Genomic DNA, 21,874 nt, shown 5'->3' with positions numbered 1-21,874 from the left:
TAAACCACTACAAGAAAAGATACTCATACGGGCACTGCAAAAACAAATAGGCTCCTCCTGGTATTTAACTAAAAAAAGAGCCTTTTACACCTGTGATATACATTGGCATTGCCTGATCTACTCCTGCTGAGTTTTATGAACCTGAAATAATCACTAACAAGCTTCAATGCATTCCACCGTTTCTAAAACTACAGTATATCTATACATACTTGCACTCTCCGCTACAGAATATGACCTGGTTTTCAGATGCCCTACTTTTTGGGTATATTCAGCTCTAGCTAACCAGTGGTCAGCTTTCTGCTAAGACACTGACTTCTTACGAGACACAGGGAGAGCAAAGCAGAAGGAGGAAACGAGGCAAAAACCTCTCTAAGCCTTCAATGCTATACCATTAGCCTGTACATACTGCACATAGAGAAAACACACAGAAGGTCTACTCAGCACTTCTTACTTAGCGAAGCGCTGCTTAACTGGGACACAGGGCTAGCAATCTATTTTACATGCTGTATTTAACAGAGGCATCCCGCAGGCAGGTTTTGCTTTCACATCCACTCAAATGAAATAAAACCACAAGTGGATTCTTATCATTGTAAAATTCCCTTAATACATGCATTGACATCTATTTTTATTTTTCAAAATTCTACAGATTTCAGTAACAGTTAATGAACATTTGGCAGACTGAACATTATCTCGCCCCCCTTCTCTTTTAGGATTTTTGTCCCTGGACTATGTGCTATGTGGCAATTTCACACTGCTAGCAATATCAGAGATGTAGGTATATGCACAAATACTCCCTTACATAAAAATTTTTAGCATTGAGGTATTTTAATCCTAGCTTAAAGCCATGCAAGCAAGCTGCAAACAGAAGTCTATATTATGTTTGGATAGTCAGCCTGTATTATGTTCGTAACTGAATTTATCATCCAGGAGGAACTCAGAAGCTGGATTTACTTTGCTAGGGATAAGTAATGAAAAGGCGAACGGTTTAAACTGCTATGTGAAATGCCAGGACAGGAAGGAAAGCTGACTGGTAGAACTGAACTCCAAAAAATAAAAGCGAACAGGGTGGTGTTCAAGAGAAAGGAAATGCCTGAGAGGAAGAGCTTCTGCAAAACTAGTTTATCTAGCTGCTTGCTCCTCCCTGAGTAGAATGCAAGCAAATTACAAATAGTGCAGTAGTGAAAAAGACTTATGTAATATGCAGGCTGCCATAATTTTCTTTAGATGTCATGTATTTAGCTAAAACAAACAAACAACAAACAACTGCCACCCTCTGCCAACACAACACATGTATGTCCTGGAACAAAGCTCAGCTTCCATAATTTTGTTCCCATTCCAGATACTTGCTTTATTTGTTTTACCTGCCACTGTAGAGGAAAATCAGGTCAGATGCAGCTGAGAATTTTGTGGTGTTTTTTTTTGTTTGTTTGCTTTTCTTTGTTGTTTTGGGGATTGGGGGTTTTGGCTTTTTGGGGGGGGGTGGTTTAAGCACATGTACACTTCTCTCAAATGTCTCTAAAACTTCATACTTTTTAGGTTTGTATTGACTTAAGTGAGCACAAAAGTTTGCTTGTCCTACTTGCAGATAAGACATGTTTAACGTGACATGTATGGTAACGTATCTACATGCAAGTATTCAAATATTTCTCAGACAGAAAGCCATATCATGACAGGCTGCATTCATTCCACTTCCCTCCCTGCTTCCCCCCCACACCCAGTCAAGGTATAGAAGAGATAGCACTCCCAGCAGATAATCATTAAAATGATTAGAGAAATATTTAATAGCACAGACTTCCTCATTCTGTTTTTGGACTTGTGGGAGGAAAGCAAATTCCAATTTGCATTTCATAAACAGAATAACCATCTTCCAAACAAGCAGCTCAGCACAGGTGCACACACACACACACAGACTTAGAATATGAAACTACTTTGCTCAAAAGTCAGACTTCTGTAAGAAATTCAAAAACTTTCATGCCTAGTACAGTTTTCATTTGCTAAAGATAAGCTGCTGTTGAAGTAAACAAGATATTCCCTCAATGCATGCTCTAATCGTCATATTAAAAAAAAAAAACAAACCACAAACCTGTATGAAATATAACAGTGCTTTTCTTGTAGCCAGAAGGTAGACGAATGTTTCGGAGCAGCCCTTTTGCTGTCAGCCGTACACGCATGTTGGATAAGGAAAATTTCGGGGACCATAACATGTCTTCAGTGCAATTGGAAGATAAACAAGCAAGAAATAGCCTCCATGTACTGTCACATACTATGTTTTTAAATCACTACTGGCAGAAGTGAAGCAATTCTTCCTAAAGAAAACAGGCTTGAAGAAATAATCAAGTCTCCTTTCCTTTGCTCTTATTCCTTATGCACAGACAAGCAAAAAATCAGTAAAAGCAGATATCCACGGCGTAAATACTGCTGGCAGCTTCTCCTCACCAGATGTTGTGGAAACAAAAGCTTGTCCTTAGAATAAAACCGACTTAGTGATTTGGAAAACCAACAGACTCTGAATTGCATCACAGTGTTGATGCTTAATCTGCTATGGGACTCCGTGGGGCTGGGAGCTAGAAAAGGAGAAAAGGGAGGAGGAGGATGAGGAGGGAGGAGGAGGAGAAAGTGGGTGGTCTCCCCTGCTGAATATATCATCCAGAAATGTCACAGACCATGCAATTGTTCTTTGGAGACTGTTAGGGAGATTATTTGAATATTTCTGGAAGCGTATTTCAGCATTCCTCTCCAAGAATCCTTTCAGGTTGCATTTTTTTTTTAAGCAGTTTCTTTCAATTGACATGAATTTATCAAAATAGATGTATCAGCTAACATTTTCTACCAGAGTTTCTTTTGGCATTAAATATTATCTCAACATTTAAAGTCTTTAACAAATCCACAAGCATGTCTATTCTCTAAGAACAATTCAGTATTTGAGATCTGCTTAAGGGAAATACTATTTAGCTTGGCAGCTCAACGCTGCAGATGCTTCTATTTATCAGAAGAGGAGCAAGTAAGCAGGCATCAATTTTATATTAAAACAGATCTCTGCCAGCTGGGTTTTGAAGGCACCCAAACATTGCAGCAAACAAGCAGTGTTACAGGAGTTCCTTCAAAACAGATGCTGTCTCCATATTTAATTAGCCCTCTTCAAAAAATATTTCTTTTTACTATTTAATGAGCTGAAAAGTTTTGCACATACCTTGGTCCCTTTCAGCTGCCACTAGCAAAAATAAAGTGAAAAACAGAGTTAGAAACTAGAAAATAAAGAGGGAGTTACTGTTTTACAGAGATTAGAAAATGTCACATTTTTCACCTATGACCATGACTATAAATACTTGCTGCTAAGGCACTACAGACTTGCACTGGCCACCTTCCTGCGTAAAGAAATGTTTTACTACTTTGCCTACAGTCAGTAGCTGCCTTGCCAGGCAGCCACAGGAGCAGAGACCACCCAAGTATTTCACAGCCAGGGCAGGATATAAGACAGTAACAGCTCATACCTTCTTATGGGTTGCTTGAAGAGCTGCCCTCCACAGCCTTTATATCTTTTTACAGACAACAAAATTCGATACATTTCCATTGATCCCGCACTTGTACCATTTCACCCAACCACAGCTAATGCTCTCTAGCACCTATCCCTATGACAGTTCTTCCAGTTCCAGAAACCATTAACCCAGCTTGCTCTGAAGCAGGTATAACCCAAAGCAAACATAATGACACTGACAGGTCTCATCCCAGCAGTGCCTTACCTGTCCTCTCCTTACCACAAATCTACTGTATTTTAATAGCATGTCTTACTTGCTCAAGATGCGTAACATTAAATTCTCTAGTACTTATTTACCACACCAGCAGCAACTAAAAGTAGCATTTTGTCACTTTATCCTTGTCTCCGGGTATCTCTAACATCACACAGGCCAGTGCAGTGACAATAAAGTAGCTCATTGTAAGTAGAGCAAAAGAGCTGCAGCCCAGCATTGAAACGTCAGACGCATCAAGCCAACCTCCACAGCGTACTGCGGGAAAATACTGCTGAATGTTTTATGATCGTATACCAAAAATATTTATTTCCCAGCACAGTGATGTACCACCAACTCTGAAGTACTATAATACATCTTTGGTCTGCACAAAACCATTCAAAATAAGTACAAAGACAGTAAATTAGCTTTTTTTGTCTGGTTCCCAGGGCAGCCTCTGGACACAGCAAGGCATGCATGTCATTACTGCTATAAAATCCTCATCTATTCCTTCTAGTCTGAAGAGCTTTGGCACTAGCAACGTGTGTTCAGCTATCTTTCCAACAGCCTGCAGGTCCAGACTCTCTCCTAATCCAACACCACTATCAAAGATGTCGCCTCTTTTCTGTGCTGGAGGATTATTACGCTTGGAAACCGCGCTGAGCAGTAAACCAGAAGGCTTGTTACATCACATTACAGTAGCCTTGTGTATTCAGCGTAGTTCATTAGCCAATCTCTTCAAATATTAGATCAGTATTGTCAAATCCTCTCTTATTAAAGGCCTCTTGAGATTTTGCCTGGGCCTACAGCTAATCTTCAAACACCACGCAACACCCAGCCACACCAGGTTTTACCCTTCTGCCAGGGCACCCACAGAATCTCCCTTTTGTTTTCCTTGGGCCCTCCTCAGATCCCCAAGGGAGGGACTGCTCCATGAAGTAAATGTTCTCTCCCCACCCAGATTTGATGCTCACAAATATGGAAATAGTCCAATCAGGTTAAAAAAAAAAAACAAAAAAAAAAACAAACAAAAAAACCCAAAAAAAACCCACACACAACAAAAAAACTCTACACCTAGAAAACAACCCACCACCTCTCCCCATCCTTGCAATAGTGCCTGGGATAAATGGTAAGGAATTTCTCATCAGCCTGTAAAACCAAGAAAGTTGAAGTACCCCACTGAAACCGTGACTTCCTTCCCAGGAATAGGAGCTAGAACAAAAAAATCTCTAGAGGGCAAGCATGATGTAATGAACCATTCTGGAGACTGAGGAAGGAAAGAATCACCAGGCAAAATATCAACAGATAAAAAGCTCTATAGGGACATAAAAGCCCTTGTAGCAGAGGCCAAAACTCCTCTTAGAGAGATGCACAAATAATACTTTCACTGCCTGCTCTTTCCCACCCTTAGTTTGAGTGGAAATAGGCCATGAAGAAACAGATAGATCACAGTTGTTTATTTGTTTTTTTTTAAAAAAACAAACACTTCTGATTTAAGGAAAATGCCTTTTTAGCCTCTGGAGTTGGAATCCTGCCAAACCCCACAAACCTAAAACAAGCCTGCTTTATGCAGAAGCAGACCTGACAGCACTAATAAAAAGCAATAGATGCATGTCAGTCTCATGTAGCACCCAACACTCAGAGAGCTCTGACAGCGGCCAGCAAGAGGACTGCCCATCCCTATCTGAATAGCTCCCAGGAGAGATTTAACTCACAGAAAGGTTCCTCCAATGTAGCCTTTCCAGAGTTCTGCATTACACCATGGTAAGCCCCACTGTGGTGCTGTGCATCTGCTAGTGTTGTTGCCTCAGCTCAGACAAACAGCACCTCCAAGTCTGTGTCCATATTCCCACAACCACCTAGTGCCTGGTGCCAGCAGGGCACAAAGCCAGGACGTAATCCATGGGATCCTAACACAGCATGCCAAGAACTCGCACTGTCTACATTTCATGCATAACATGAGGATCACAGAGAGGTCTTTTTCTATCTTGACACCCGATAAGGGTGATGGAAAATATCACCAGAAAACAGCAGAATAAAATAGGAAATGATATATGGCCCAGAGGACAAAAGGAGTGACAGATTTTATTTTTTATTATATATGTATTTACTAGCACCTTACCACTGTCTTCCCTCCAACTTCAAGGGCAAAATGAGTGATCAACATGGACAAGGGGGCTCTGTCCTGTTATGACCACGTAATTCAGCCTGTGTTGCTAAGTGCATCAGTACCTGATGACATGATCAGACTGATGGTGGGGCTAGATCTATTTTAATCCCAGCAGATTTAGCATATCTGCCACTCCCTGGGAACATTAGTAATGTGACAGGAAAGGAGCAAAGGGCACTGGCATCAGTAGGCTCTTCAATTCAACCTCGTGAGGCCGAGTCTGCAGTATCCGTATACATTTCCGCTGTCTCTGTTCCACTTTTCAAATTCAGCAATCACTAAGAAAGCCATCAGAACACAGTAAGTGTCGTGGCAAAGAAGTCTAAATCAGAGGCTAGATCTTTAGATCCGAGAAGCCCATGCAGAGGACAACTGGCTACGTGTCGTAAGACAGCATGGGCAGTGCAGAGCAGATGGATTTTACTGGCATGCTTTAATTCAGGAAGAACTGAGAGGAGATTGCTTATGCAAAGAGAGACATGAGAAGCAGGAGCCTACTAAGAGCCAAAGGGTCATCTGTGTCCTCATTTGTGTTTCTGGAAAATGCCTGCCCCCTCTCGTGACCACCCTGCTCTAGCCAGTGCTCCAGTTTGAAAAGCTAACCTTCCTGCAGGCAACAATACCCACTGCCATGCTGAATGCAGCCTGCAGCTTCAGGACTTACTTTAAGCTCTAGTACTCACCTGAAGAAAAAAAGCAAACCTCTTTCCACCTCAGAGTGGGAACTAAAAATCGTAAATAATTTAGGTTTCTTCTAGTACACAGAAGCTTTTAACCATTATAAATTCAGCAGCCCGTCAAACAGAAGGTGATGCTGCAGTGGATTTCCAGGCAAACAACTACAGGAATCAGGCTGATCTGCCTCTCACACAACAGCAGTGGCATTTACATTGTCTGCACTCTTTCAGAATTGAGAATAGCAACAAAACACTGCAAGAATAATTACGTGTTAACTTAAGGGAGCAGCAAGTTATTTTCCATGTGTAGGATATCCCTTCCAAAATGGCATTTTTGTTAGACTGCCTCAGTCAAAATCTTACAGTGCTTCAAAGAAAAAAAAAAACAAACCAAAAACTGTTACTTGACAACAGTGAATAATGTCACTAATATTAGGACAATATGCCTTAAAATATGAAGTTTCAATGATCTAGCCAGATGTGTCAAAAAGCCCAACTACCTCTGTGCTAGGGACTTCTGCTGTTCAGTGACAGGCTAGGTATATACATGAGTCCTTGTGAGCTCAGGCCCCAAGGAACAGAGGAAAAAGAAAAGCTTTACTTAAGGGCACAGCTTACAGATCTACTAATTATTTATTCACGTGATACTGATTTATATGTATTGTGCAACTGTTCTTCATCTGTGACCTCAGAACAACAATAACCAGTACCCAGACAGCCTGTACTTAAAAGCAACATTGCAAATAAGGACAATTTAGGCAAGTACATCTCCTAAGACACACTAGCGGTTTATCAACTCTGATTACAGCTCCCAAGGTTCACAGAGCAAATTAACGACAACTCACAATAGGTTATGTTTCACTTATCTCTATGGGCTTTGTATGTTCTTCATAGCCCCAGATGTGCAGACAAAAATGCAGATGTACATTCAGTTTACAAGCTGTTTAACTATCTTTGACACATGATCCATGAGTTCCATGTCTCTGGGACAGTTCCATGGTCTTTCAAATATTATATCAACTCTTGTCCCAAACAGGGGTCAATTACAGCAACATGGGCAGCTATTGTATCTGCTGAAAAATACCTTAAGAAATATGGAGAAAGAAAGGACTTAAAGAAAGCTAGAAGGAACAAGTCAGAGGACTTCAAAATAACTCAAAAAAAATTGTAAGAGGATATCAAGAGTCAGCTTGGGGATACTTCATACACCTCACCTCAAAGCTAACGAAGAAATCCAGTACAATGACACCCAATTATTCACTGTGTACTGCAAACATGTAAAACAATGTGCACAATCTAAGGAACTCCAGAGAGTCAAAGAAAAAAACAAGCCTGAGAACATCAGAAGAGATCCATACCTAGGTTTAACTGGAGAGGGAAGGAACAAGAAGATAGTAGAGAAAGAACTGAGTTCCAGGATGGTATTTTCAAGGTGGTGACACAATTCAGCACTGCACACAGCAACTCACTTAGGAATAACAAAATGAAAACTTTGCTGCTGGTACATGACCCTGATGGTCAGTGAAAGCTCTAAAGTCTCCTAACAAAATAAAAATTTATTGTCCTCTTAATTACTGAAAAAACTACTGAGAATTTAGATGTTTTAAAATTAGTTCAGATGGAATAGTAATAAAAGCAGTATCTCTGGGTAATCCTAACAATGAGGTCTGAAATGTAAAGTCCATACTAGAAAAGCCTTGAACTCCAGCTCCCAACACTGGGAAATTTTCTTTAAGCATCCCTTTGAGCTGATACAATCTGTGGATATCCATTTCAGCTGCCCCCTCTACTCATGCAGAGGTTGACCTATTGAATACCTAGACAATCATGAGAAAACCACAGCTCTGTGTTCTTCTCTTGTGTGGCTTGTTATTGTGAAACATCAAAATAAATACCATGGAAGAGAACTACAGACATTCCCCCCCAACATCAGAATAAACACCACAGAAGTGAACTACAAACATTCCCTCCATAGAAAGCCTGCATACTTCCATGTCACCAAGAGTTTGGAGTATGGCTGTGCAGAGCTGGAAAGCAAGTTTCTCACAAAAGTTTGGAATTGAATAATAATAAACATCCCTCAAATATCTAACTTACAATCCAGAATACAAGTCCTTCCTTAAAAGCATTAACAGAAGAAACAGACCTTGTAGTGTGATAACCATTTGGGCTATGCTACAAAAGGCCTTAATGAATGATGCTTTGTTACTATAGGAAAACTGATACGACCCACATCAAATCCTCGTTGCTGGGATTGTAATAATAATCTCAACATTTTCGGTCCACCAATTTGAGAAACTCCCAGTAGAATACCACCATTTGAACAGGGCTGGCCCATGTGTTACTCCACAGCAAGCCTTGAGGTTTCAAAATTCATTGTTTTTTGTGAAGACACCTGTTGAAGGCACAGGAAGCAGTGCTGATTTTCAGCATGGAACAACCTTCTCAAAAAGTGTTCATTTTCCGAAGATCAAGTTTGGGAAGAACACTAGGAACATGCATGCAAATACAGCGATACACTTACTTGACAGCTGAAGGGACCAATCTGGAATACATTAAGACCATGCTGTCATGTGTCTTAGTTTTTTGTATCTTATTCTCTACTCTGATAAACATACTACCTCAGGAAGACACCGCATTTTTAAAAAAAACCAAAACACTCAAAACAGATTACTTCAGAGTTTAGGGTAGCATTCTCTGAACATCAGCACCAGCCATTTCACTTTGAAGACTTCTGGAGCACAGTGGTTCTCACCCAAGGAATTAAATCCTTAGATCCAGCTGTTGTACTGTACTTGATTTTGTAATGCTGGAAAAATCTGGCCAAGAAAGTAACAGCTATTGGGTTTCAAAGGTTATTTCAGGTTTACAGATTATTCTCTTAACTCTTCAAAATAAAAATTATTATATCTCCCTAATGAACACATTTAATAAGAAGCACAAATTCATACAGATTTATATTAATACTGCATTTACTTAGAGGTGGCATAACGAAGGCCGGCTTTTATAGTCAGTTCACATGTAATAGCTACACCCCTTAAGCAGCTTTGTTGTCTGTTTATAAGAACATTCCTTATTAGCCTGGAGGTATTCTAAGGCTAGATCACATCAGACAAGTAAGTCATTCAGATAGTCCTCACAGTTCACATGGATGAAAAATCATCTAAAAATATAGCTGGCTTTATGTCACAGCTAGAAAGGCAACAAAATAGTCCAATGCACAGTACCAATATCTGCAAAATAAGTTTAAGCCTGATCTTTTTGTTCCTTTCCAAGAGATAAAGGAAAAAGACTAACTTACACTATTCAACTCCTACAATTTCCAATCTGTAGAATATTAATTATCTTTATTAAACTAATAATGACTCTAATCTTGTTTCTTCTTCACCCCACAGAGTTTACAAACTGGTTAAGTTTTTCTGCAAAATTTCCAGGCTTTCCTTCTGGAGAAAGGGGTAAGACAGAAAAACTGACTAACCCAACTTACTTACAAAAGCTGAAGCTCTTAACCCACGAGATCAAGAATTCAGTCTCAACACATCTATACTGAAATTCCTACTTAGAACTAGCCAAAGATGCTACTTCTGCAACGTACAAGACCTGGACAAAAATCCCCCCTGCTTTAACAAGCACTTAAACACTGCTTTTTCTATGCCTGGAGTACTTCAAGCACTGTACAAACTACAAATACTTCAAGCACTGTACAAATTACTAGCTGTTGAAAAGCAGAATCTTCCTCCTGGTTTTAACTTCACTGCAGAAGACACCCAGTTTATTCCAGTGCAGAACAGGAAAGAGCTTTAAAATGTTTAAGATATTTACCCATCAAACTGTTTCCCGTATGATTCTTAAGAGAATTTATTTCCCATGAGCTACAGAGTACAGTAGTACAAGATGCTGAATTCAGGAAAAGCCAAGTTGGTTCAACTACAGGAGAAGTTTTACTTCATGGAAAATTTCCACAGATTACCATAGAACGCTTTTTTTTTTTTTTAATGGATACATGAAACTTAAAATTACTGTTTAGATGATACTGAAATACAATTTGATCAAAAACTGTCATGTAGAGCTCTGCAACATATACTCTGCATCAGAATTGTTGGGGGGGGGGGTTGAGGGGGCTTTGTCTCTTTTTTTAAAACAGTTTAAGACCTCTGGGATTTTTTTATATGAATGGACATTCTTCTGAACTGAAGAAAATTAATTTTACACTTAATAACCTTGCATCTGCAAAGTTGGGTACTCAAGAAAAATAAATATCATCTGTCTATATTCTCTAGTAACAATCCTAATAAAAACATTTCTGTTTTACAGCAGGAAACCTGTATTAAAAGTGAATACTACGATAAAGCCATCAAAAAAGAATGCTCAAAGTGCTGAGAAAGAATATGAAAGGAGAAACAGAGCTAATAAGCGACTTGACCAGATAGCCCTCATCAGTAAGGTAACTTGCCATACCATGCTGAAGACTACTGATGGTCAACTCGATGAAAGAATTCACTGAAGACCTAAGTACTTGACATTCATAAAGATGTTCATCAGCTCTCAGAATTATAAACTTCACGATTTTTAAAGAAAGTTTACACATACTCATATAGTATCATGACAGATTTTAAAACATTAATGATTTTTTGTTGTTGTTGAAAAAGCACAAGCACAGTGAGATACACATTAATCCCTTGTTTTCCAGACACTGAAAGTGCAAGTATTCTGGGGGTAACCTCTTCTACCAGGGAATCTACAACATAAGAAGAGATGTTTACCCTATGTTTCCCCTGTTTTTCAACAGTGATGACTAAAGGCATGGAAGAAATGGGTGTTAACTGAACCTTAAAGGATGCCTCCATAAACTTTGATTTGAACCAAAGTATTGTGTTAGTAAAAGCATCCTATCCCAACGTAAGAGTTTGAGTGAGAAGCCAGCATTCACTTTTAACAACCGGTTCCAAGCGACAGCTTCATGGACTGTTACATTTATACCTCATTTTTCCATTTGAGCTTGATCAGCACTACTACCCACTTTTGCAATAAGCCACCTGACTGAAGTTACTCCCTCTCCCAGTGTTATATTTTTCTCACAGGTGATTAAAACAAGCAGCCTCTTAACATCTTCAAAAGGCTAAGACAACAAAAAAACCCCATCTTTCATGATGGAGCATGTGCTGGTTTTGGATGAAGCTTCTTTGATGTTCATGGCTTCCATAGCCTTTAGTAATGGACTCCACTATGTATGCTCCATCACAGTATGAAGAGAGATGACATATATCGTACTGTTCTGACTTGATAATACTTTATGGGTATATCCAGCAGTTGCCCTAGCTTTCCTGACAGTGGTGTGTCACAAGCATAAATGTAATTTGTAATCCATAATACACAATACATCCCTTTCAGGGTCACTGAAAAATAGGATGAAGCTTTCCAACAAATATTTGCATGTTTTATTCCTGAAATGATAGCTTTACCTTTGGAACTGCCAAAAAGGATATTTGCTTTTGCTTGGCTTACGTGGTACCGGGGATTATTGTATTATAATTTAACCTTAACCTTCAGTCAATAATGGAGACATGAGACTTGAATATCCACTGCGTATACACGCTGCATTGTAATAACTGCACAGGTGTTAGAATTAAGTCCCTGTTTCTACAGGGAGGGCTGGAGAAACAAAGGCAAGAGCACTAACTTTACGCATTTCTAGAGGCAGTTTTGCATCTAATTCAAAATTCCATCTCACAAGAGGCAACATTTTTAGGCATATTTACATTAAGACATTACAGTAAGTGTACAACTACATTCTTACTTTAAGTTAGTAAGTTAAGAAGTGCAATAAACCATATTATGCCCAAGAAGGCAATTTTGCCTAAGTAGTAAAGCCAGTGCTGAAGCAATATGCCACAGAACTTGTAGAAATTACTTGATCCACTGGAATACCACCCACAAAAAATACAGAATTCACAGAAAGGAGCCTTGTGAATGTTTTAACATGAACAAGGAATGAACAGCTGCAAATACGTAAGTCTCTCCAATTCTACAGGCATACTAACAGCATGTTGTGTCTGGCGTTGCATCGTCACTGTAAATGAATGGAAAATGGATAAAGAGCACAGTCAGAGAATAAGAGATCATATTCTAGAAGCGTCTGCTATTTTTTCCATCCTTGAAGTAATGCTAAAAGCAACATTAACATCTAAGCTAGGCACTTAATTAATGCATTACTATGGTAATCAATTTATTACCAGAGTCCTGCCTCAATAAACGAGTCCGGACTCTTGAGACAGAGGACATGGGCAAGAAATAGAAGTGGGGTTGGACCTTCTCACTCGATGAGGCTAGAAACCATGGAGTTAACTATGGCACTGAAATAAAAGAACAAAAAGTTCAGCTAACTAAAATGACTAGAACAAAGCTTCACTATAATATCAAGGCCACTAAAAAAAAAGAAAAAACAGCGGGCCCCATTCTACATGGTACCAGCTGGCATTAGTTCATTTCAAAAAGATCATTTGTCTTTTCTTAAAATGTAAGACACTGTACCACAGAACATCCAAGCCTCCACACAATATTTTTATTCTGTTGTAAAAAAAAAAAACACAACAAAAAAACCCTAAAAAAACCCAAACAAACAAAAACACAAAAAAACCCCCAAACTTATCTGCAACTGTGAAGATGGGAAAGAAGTCTTTCTTAAAGAAAAATACTCCATCAGAAAGCTTTGCATGCATAAATGGGAAATTATACTAATGCTCTGTATAAGTTAGAAATGTATTAACTTGAAAGTCTAACATAGCCAGTTTTGGAAGCTGACTTAGTACAGGAAACATTTCAGGTTTATTAAGACAAACACTGAAATACAGCCACTCAACTGGAAAAAGTATGATGCTAAAAAGCATCTGCTAAAGAATCACTAAGTATTACAGCCAATTTGGAGTTAATAGCCATGTTTTTACAGCATTGAATATCTTCAAGGCTATGTGGCTACATTCTTTATTAGGCTGGAAAAGATGAATCACAAGAAAAATTATATTAAGCTAGTAAAAAGGGGAGGGAGCACTAATTACGTTTCTGCATGGAAAATACAGAAAGAATGCCATGCTAAATTTAGGGAAAAATAAAGTTGTATTTTAAGACTATCATAAGCAAGTGGAAGAAGAATTGTTTCTAGTCCAAAAATGGACTGTGTTGGTTATCATGAGTTTCCTTAGCCAAGCTAATCAAGACATTATGTTGCTAGCTGTATTATCCTCTACGCTCCTATATAAAAGGACCACACATGAGCTCATGAAACTCAGTGTCAGGCTATACCTAAACTAACATTAGTTCAGCCAATTATCAATAAAAGCAACAAACAAACAGAATATGCACGTTGTGCAAAGTCTTATGCTTGCTGTACGACAGAAGCCCTGACTCTTAACAGGAGATACTGAGCAAGGTACTTGGTCACAATTAATACGCAGACATTTGACACCCAAGGGAGTAAAAGGCAAAATCATTAGATTCATGTTATGACTACAGGAAGTTAAAAACATACTGCCACAGTAGAGTTACAGGTCAGAGCTGATTTACCCAATAATTCCAGACTCAAATTTATAACATCTGCTTGGCTACAGCACCTCTCTCAGAAAGACATATGCTATTCACTCAAGGGACAGAGAGCTTTCCAGTAATCTTCAGTATCTTTCAAAAAGGGCTTTTCAACAAGTAATTAATTACAAGCAGCTTTTAATTCAGCAAATACACACTGATGCTTGGGAAACTAATATAGACTGCCAACTGTCTTGAAAAGACCTGGAAATTGCCGCAAGTAGAAACATCATCTGAAGACTTTTCTGCCTCCTGGCAGATAAGACACTAGCACCAGGTGTCCTGACTGGCGTAAACACTAAAAACAAACCCAATATGAAGTCCTTAAAACTCTGCCAGATTTTGGAATGCCATCTGCCACTTAATCAGCTGCCACTCCTCCCCCTGCCATACAAGCAGACACACACATCAACACACTCAGATAATTTCAACTTCTTATTCAAGTATAGTCTGCAGTGATACACAGAGACAGCTGACACCAAAAGGGTATCTACCATGAACCTTCCAGAGAAACCTGTTATTCTGTATGATTCTTCTATTTATTTTATTTAAAGCCACAACATATGAGCTTTAATCGTTACTTACCTCACTGTGGCTAAACAGCAAAAACTACATCCAAGTTTCATTGCTATACTTTTTTTTTTTTTTTTTGTTACAGTTAAAACCTCCTTATGCTTCACTGGAAACAGAGAGTGACAGATAGTACAGACTGCTGGGTAGCCAGAAGACAGTAAGTAGAAAAAACCCAAGACTTTTCTCCATAGCCCTTGAAACTGGAATCAGTGATGGCTTACAGAATTATCCATTGCAAAACTTGTTTTTCCAAGAAAAGAACCAATATACTAATATAACGTATAAACCTAATTTATGTTGCACCACAGAAAATTTAAAAATACATTCAGAAAACTCACCAGAACTGAAACAAGATAGGCTTTGGTGTCCATTTCTTCCAGGACTACCTATGACATTCAGAGAGGAAGGAAAAGGAAAAAAAAAAAAAAGAAAAACAAAAAAGAGTGAAGAGCAAGGGGGTAAAAAAAAAAAAAAGAGAATTACACTTCAAGCCAGTAAGGGGCTGTCTTTTTTTAGATTCTTTCCACATAAGCTCCTCAAACTAAAGCTCCAAAACACAATTTCAGTTTCTTTCTTGTGATGGCTGATAGGATGGTCAACAGCAAGATTTAGCATTAAAAGGTTAAACTAATTGGAAAATGGATGATGAATTCCCAATAAGCCAAACATTTTTTTCCATTACTATTATCATACTTCATTTAAGCCAGGTTGCACTGTTTCATTTTACTCATTCATAGAGGACCACAGGTAATAAAAACAATTGTCTATAGCAGCATCATAGTAACTTCTTTTCAACCTATATGGTCCAGTTATTTTATTTGTATAAAGGAGGTATAAATTAATAGCCCTCAAATGTGCCACCAATCAAGCTAGATATAAATGAAAGCCCTGAGAAGGTGAATCTACCCGTACTGTATTGTTTTAGAGTTATGTGAAAACTGACCTAAGAACATCATTATTTCGAAGGATACGAATTAAATGAAAGCACTCTTTGGGACTGCTGGGTATAAGTGCAAGAGTCATGCAGAATTTTATAAAAGGTCTGTTGACAACACCTGTCAGCTTTCTTCAGGCTTTACAAATAGCGTGAGATCCTACAGCAGATATTTCAATAGGAAATAATCTGCTTTGTACCGTTACCAAACTTGTTTCCCTCACCTTAGCCAGTCTCCAAACTACAAACTACAAGGAGAAAGAGCAGACTGACCACCTCAATTACTCTGAAGTCACAGACCATAGCTGCTCTTTGTCAAGACAGAGGGATTCAAGAATATAACTGAAAAATTTACTTTACCCAACAGTTGATTACCTCTAGCCTCACTGACTTTCCTTGCTGAGTGCAGTGGCCCAGATGATTTTGGTATGCACTGGTTCAGTGAAGCAGACCTGGCCTTGGCTCCTACAAGTAGAAGCTTAGATTAGGTTTAAGAGTAGAACTATGTCAGCAATTAAAGACATGCCTAACTTTACCTATTTACAGTTAAGTACAAGATGTACAAATCTATTCAAATAAACACAGAAAGAGACGCCTTCTAGAAAATTTAAACTATATTTAAACTTAACTTTGCTTTACCAGAACTCACATTGGCAGAAATAAACAGATAATGTTAATAAAGCTTATAAGCAGAAGAAAATGTTAGTAAAGATTTCACTTTAGCACTAAGATCGAATTACTTCAGTCTCAAAATAGCTGCAAATACAACACAGCTACGGAAACACTGGCTGAAATGGACTTCTGGAGGACAGCTATCCAGCCTCCCACTCAGAGCAGGGCCACCACCGAGACGAGATCAGTTGACCATGCTTTTGTCTAGCCGAGCCTTGCAAACCTCCAGGAAGGGAGGCTCTATGACCCTGCTTGGGCAATGCTGCATCTCCCACTCCACAATTCGCAATCATTTCCCACTGCCGCATCACCTGGTACTACTGAGAATTTGGCACCACCACCTTTGTAGCTGTCCTTTTCAAGTTATTGCAGACAGTTACAATATCTCCCCTTACTCTCCTTTTTGCCTGACTACACAAGCTCAACTCCCGCAACCTCTCCCCACTGGTCATCTGGTCAGAGACCCTAACCATCTTCCTAAGTCTCCAGCTGGCCTTTCCAGTTTCAAAACAACCCTCTTGAACTGCGAAGGCCCCAAAACACAACAGAGTAGTCCAAGTAACACTGAGCCAAGGGGGGACTACCAGCTTCTTCTGGCCACACTGCTCCTCCACACTTCTAGCACCCAGGTCACTGAAGATGTTGAGCAATGCATAGTTGTCACATATGTTGGACACTAACAGAAAGCATCAGCTTGTCAGACAGCCATATAATTTGTGTTTGTTTCAAAGCAATCTACAGTTTGTGGCAAATTCTGTTTCTTTTCATTGTTTACCATTTTAAAGCATGTCATTATAGCGTGACATTTGGCAGGCATCTCTTCTATTTATTCTCAATTATGTCAGATACCAGCTTAAAACTTAAGCCTAAAGCAGGGGCATAGTACTTAATTAGGTTTATCCAATTACAACAGCCAGTTCACCACAAAGATGGTCAGAAGCAAGCTGAATATAACTAGGATTTAGGAGAGAGAGACAGTAAGCTTATTTATCTGCTCCCATTATGTCTTTAATTTTTGCCAGAGAATGAGTTGTCAACTGCTGTTTATGGCTTGAGTGGAGAAGCCCTGTTGGCCGATCGAGGGGTCCTGGCTCGAAAAGGAATAGGAGCCAGAATAGTGTTTAATACAAAGCCAGAAAGTACATTTAAATTAATGTTTCCTTTAGCACCAGATGAAGCACAATCGTCTTATCGCCATTAAAAATTACAACAAACCTCTGCTTCCACTTCAGCCAGTAAGAAAAGTATCAAGAAAAAGCAGCATGAAGAGCTAAACCGTTTCTGGGACTCTTCCCTTGGAAAGATGGGACAATGTGATTCATCTATGAAAGAAGATACTTCATCTAGTAATACCTTATTCAAAAAAATACCCCTATCCCCCAAGGTCCTTCCTGTCCTGAAAGGGGTGAAGATAATGTAAAGTCTGCGTGAGGATGAGGACAGCCATACACTCAGGACAAATTCAGGGTGGGTCTACCCTGCAGATCACCAGCAGTCACAGAGCCTGTGCCTGCGCTTTGTGACAGAAAAGAACTTATTAAAGCAATGTAAACCCCATGCAATGACACCTGCCACGTAGCAAAGCGCATTTAGTCCCTGTGCCATGCAAACCGTAGCCGTATCACAGTGCAGACTTCCTCCTCATTTACCTGAAATACCCCAGTCAATTATGACAATGCAAAGGACATTTTCACCTTCCTATGAAATCTTACAAAACTTGAAGCACTACTGATGTGATTTTACTTCCTCAGCTATTTTCCGAGACCGCTGTTTAATAAACACTGCTTCAGGAGGCAGCCACCCGCAGAAGGTGAGGTATCATAACAGTAGTAACCATACTTTCACTCTATCTACAAACAGACCCATATACCTTTTGGAGTTGACTTTGAGTGTAATCTAGGTCTTGGTACTGCTTTCAAAGGGACAGATCCTGAAGTACCATTCTGGCAAGCTGGTTTTGAAGGCCATTCTCCATTCTTGATGATAACTGTGGCACTTGCAGCTGCAACAGAGAACAACAAAGAATTTGCTCTAGGCAGTATCTAGTTTGGGGAAAAATCAAACCCTACAATAAGCCTGTTTTACCCAAAGCTAAAGTTAGGAGAAACACATGTTGGAATAAAAATATTATGACCACCTCCGATATCTTCAGTACAAACAGACTGATGACCTGTAACAGATCAGTTACTGTTACAAACAGTTCTCAGAACTAGACATACAGCTTTGAACTATGCTTAAGAGGGGGATATATATAAAAGTATATTGGTCAAGATACATAACTAAGTCTAATGTTGCTGTACAAAGCAAATGCAGAACACATTTCAGTTTAAGCTAAGAAAAAACATTATCAATACACACAGAGATTCTGGCCTCAGAATTGACTGCTAAAAAATAAAAAACAAATATAAAACTCAGTCAACTTCCTCATGCAACAGCTTCCCTGGTTCTTTCTCATTTGAGCTGAGCACGCTGTTTCAATGATGTGGTACACACACCACCAGCAGACTCTGCACTCCTTCCATCCTCCTTCTGGGGCACTAAAAAAAGTGTGAGCCCAACTGCATTCACCAGCTACCAAACAAGTTTGAAGAAAGGTTCCTGTAGTCTCTGTTCGTAACAGCAACCTCCTCAGCAGACCTCAGAAGACCCCCGAGAGAGAGAGATGAAGTCATACAGCAAAATACTCCCTGCAAAGAGGGGCAGACAGATCCAAACTGGGAAAAGCAGGACAATAAGCAATTGCTACCTCATATCAAAATCAGGTTTCCAACTAACAGGACAGTTGCTACAGAAGACGTTTTGTTCCATTTCAAAGGAACTTGAGAGGTTTGGGTTTAGTGTCACAATGAAAATTTTTACTTGAAAAAAGAAAACAAATTTGGGGAAAGCATTGTTTTATTTTTCCAGAAAAAAAATGAAAATACTTCTGAAGTAAGTATAGATTGAGTATACTTTGGTTCAGATACTAAAAAAAAAAAAAAATTGTATACTGACACATTAAAGAGTAAGAAATTGACTTTGCATTTACCGGAGGCAAGCAAAAACTAAGCCACGCTGGAATAGTTTGACACCCTGCTGCTTTTCTCTCTAGTCATTTAAAGAAAAAAAAAAAAAATTGAATAGTTCATATATCAGGTTTGCCTCAGATTAGTGTTTCAATGAGGATGATTTTTTTAAAGGTAATGTGAACTACATATCTAATACTGTTCACCAAAAGATGGAACATACAGTCTTGAGATTATTTTAGTGTCTGTAAATACACTAGCATAAGCCATACAAGTTAACTGCTTCAAAAAGATGCCTTTTTGCCACTAATCAATACATTTTCAACCACAGAAAGAGGGACAGAACTGCTTTCCTTTTTTAGGAACACGTGCAACTGAAGTCCTCATCTTTTTTTTTTTTTTTTTTTTTAAATAAAGAAAGTTGGAGCCTCTCTACAGGCACAAAAGCTAAATATTTGCAAAAAATATATACAGGAGGAACATTTTGCGTAACACGTCAATAACACAGTTATTCTGCAGGAATCTGACCCTGATCAACATCAGATGATTCAAATCAATTAGTTTTAGTAAAGCATGAGGCCTGAAGCAGTCCTTAACTTTTTCCGTAAATCACCAAATTAAGGATTTTTCCTCAGAGTTCACTGCAAGCAGCTAACAGCTGCCTACAAACAGCTGTGCTACTTTCTTCTAGATCAGAAGCATGCCATGGAAGTAACACTTTGGGTAACTGAGCACACTTCTGATGTGGGACCAGTTAGGGCACTGTCTTGTCCTATTAGAAGCTCTGGAGTCAACTAACCAGGCTATGTGCAGAAAAAAAAGGCAAACCTGCAAATTTTGGTCACTATAAGATTCAAAGATGGTTATTTGTAGAATTAAGAGTAGCTACTGCAATCCTGATGAAAGATGGACAGGTATGAAGTGATTGCACCTGAGCTAAGATCTAAAGGGTTTAAAAATTCAACTCATTAAAAGAATTTTAGTGAAGTATTGACTGTACGGAAATACAGCTCCAGGTCAATTGCTGGGATCAGCTTTTTAACTTCTGAAACAGTATTTCCTTTATATGCAATTATTCTAATGCAATTCATATTTGGATTCTTGTTCTTAACCTCAGAGTTTCAACATTTCAGTATGGTCAAATGATAGTATTTTCAGCTCAGCACTGAAATTGAGAAGATTTCTCTACTGTTAAAAATTTAATTTTTCAATGCTCAAACTGACAGCTTATTAACAACAGCATTTCAAAATTCATGATATTCAAACTTCTCAAATTTTAAGTCTTTTTAGAGAAAAGAATCATAAAACTCAAGTGCTCATTAGACAACCCCCCCCCCCAGTCTTGCCACAAGAAATTACCAATCCAAGGACATCCCATAACAAAGGGCTGAGCTGACACAGCAGGAGAAATACTCTCTTTTGTATTTTTTTTTTCTCCGCTAACACAAAGCAAACTCCTTAAGCAAAACAAGCCAAGCAACTTTGTCAATTTAATACTGTTGACAGGACCACAATAGTTTGTCATAAATTTCATCACATTCACAGCATAAGCCTCCCATCCTAATCGTTGTGTCCCACCAGTCTAATAAAAACATTTTAGGTTTACAAATACAGATTTTTCTTTTTCCTGACATTATTGTATAGTAGACAGAGAATAAAAACCAAGAACAGCACTGTACTCAATATTAGAGTACAAAGTAAATTCATTAGTTCTTTCCAATTTGATTCAAAGTCACAAAAACTTCATTTTACTAACATATGAATTATATGTAACCTAAACTCATTATACTCACAAAACCTGACCATCAGACATAATCATTCTCATCAAGTAAAGAAAAAATAACATCACAGCAAATCTGCAAGTCAAAACATTGCGTACATTTACCAATCTCCACAAAACAAAACACATGCTCTAAAAAAAAAGAAATAAAAAGGAACACAACCTACTTCTTTTCCCAGTGAACGTGGCTAACAAAGGAATAATACAAAAGCTGTAAGATCCCACTACCAGCAATGTCAGTAAGGTAATATCATAGTGGCTTCCTGAGTCAGTCGGTGGCGTTAGTGTAGAATTGATGAAAATAATAGGAGAAAAATTAGTTTCTGTGCAACTGCGGAGTCCTCCTGGTATAGTCATTTAAAAAGGATCAAAGCAAGCTTAAAGCCAAAGAGACTGCAGCCATGTCCAACCTCTCATATTGCTCTTGCTTGCTCTTCGTGAATCAGAGTGGAAAAAATTGTAAGCTTGAAAGCAGTGGACAAAACAGATTAAACCAACTAGCAAATCAGGCTAAATAAGGAGTCATCTGTTTGGATACTTAATCTGAATACTCTTCTTTGTTAAGAAGCGATGACCCTTTCCTTTGTTACATGAGGGAATAAAACGAAGAGAGGACAAAGCTGCTTAGGAATTCCAGATACAGTCCTAAACCTTAACAGCAAAAGTCAACATGGCTGTCACAGTAACCGAACAGACCTGACAACACAGGAACATGCAGTGCATATTTTATTACACATACTCTCATTCCTTTGAGGAATAT

The 21,874-nt window shown here is 38.7% G+C and overlaps 1 protein-coding gene across 3 annotated transcripts in view; it reads right to left on the bottom strand.

Moving 5' to 3' along the window:
- Positions 1–21,874, bottom strand: part of MTUS1 (microtubule associated scaffold protein 1) — a gene marked incomplete at its 5' end in the record, with an annotated part of 93,407 nt that overhangs the window by 53,916 nt on the left and 17,617 nt on the right. Inside the window, 3 exons of one of the 3 annotated variants that reach the window (XM_082316154.1) lie at positions 15,062–15,109; positions 16,033–16,122; positions 18,200–18,331. In XM_082316154.1, coding sequence (XP_082172280.1) covers positions 15,062–15,109; positions 16,033–16,122; positions 18,200–18,331 — 270 coding nt within the window. Of the gene's footprint in view, positions 1–2,083; positions 2,348–15,061; positions 15,110–16,017; positions 16,123–18,199; positions 18,332–21,874 lie in introns of those variants that run through there. The other 2 variants (XM_082316153.1, XM_082316155.1) reach the window with 2 other exon arrangements.

This window comes from Platalea leucorodia (assembly GCF_965183815.1).
Source record: "Platalea leucorodia genome assembly, chromosome: 6".
In the NCBI taxonomy this organism is placed as follows: domain Eukaryota; kingdom Metazoa; phylum Chordata; class Aves; order Pelecaniformes; family Threskiornithidae; genus Platalea; species Platalea leucorodia.
The sequence above is the reverse complement of the archived record's forward strand: the minus strand, read 5'-3'. Positions and strand labels throughout refer to the sequence as shown.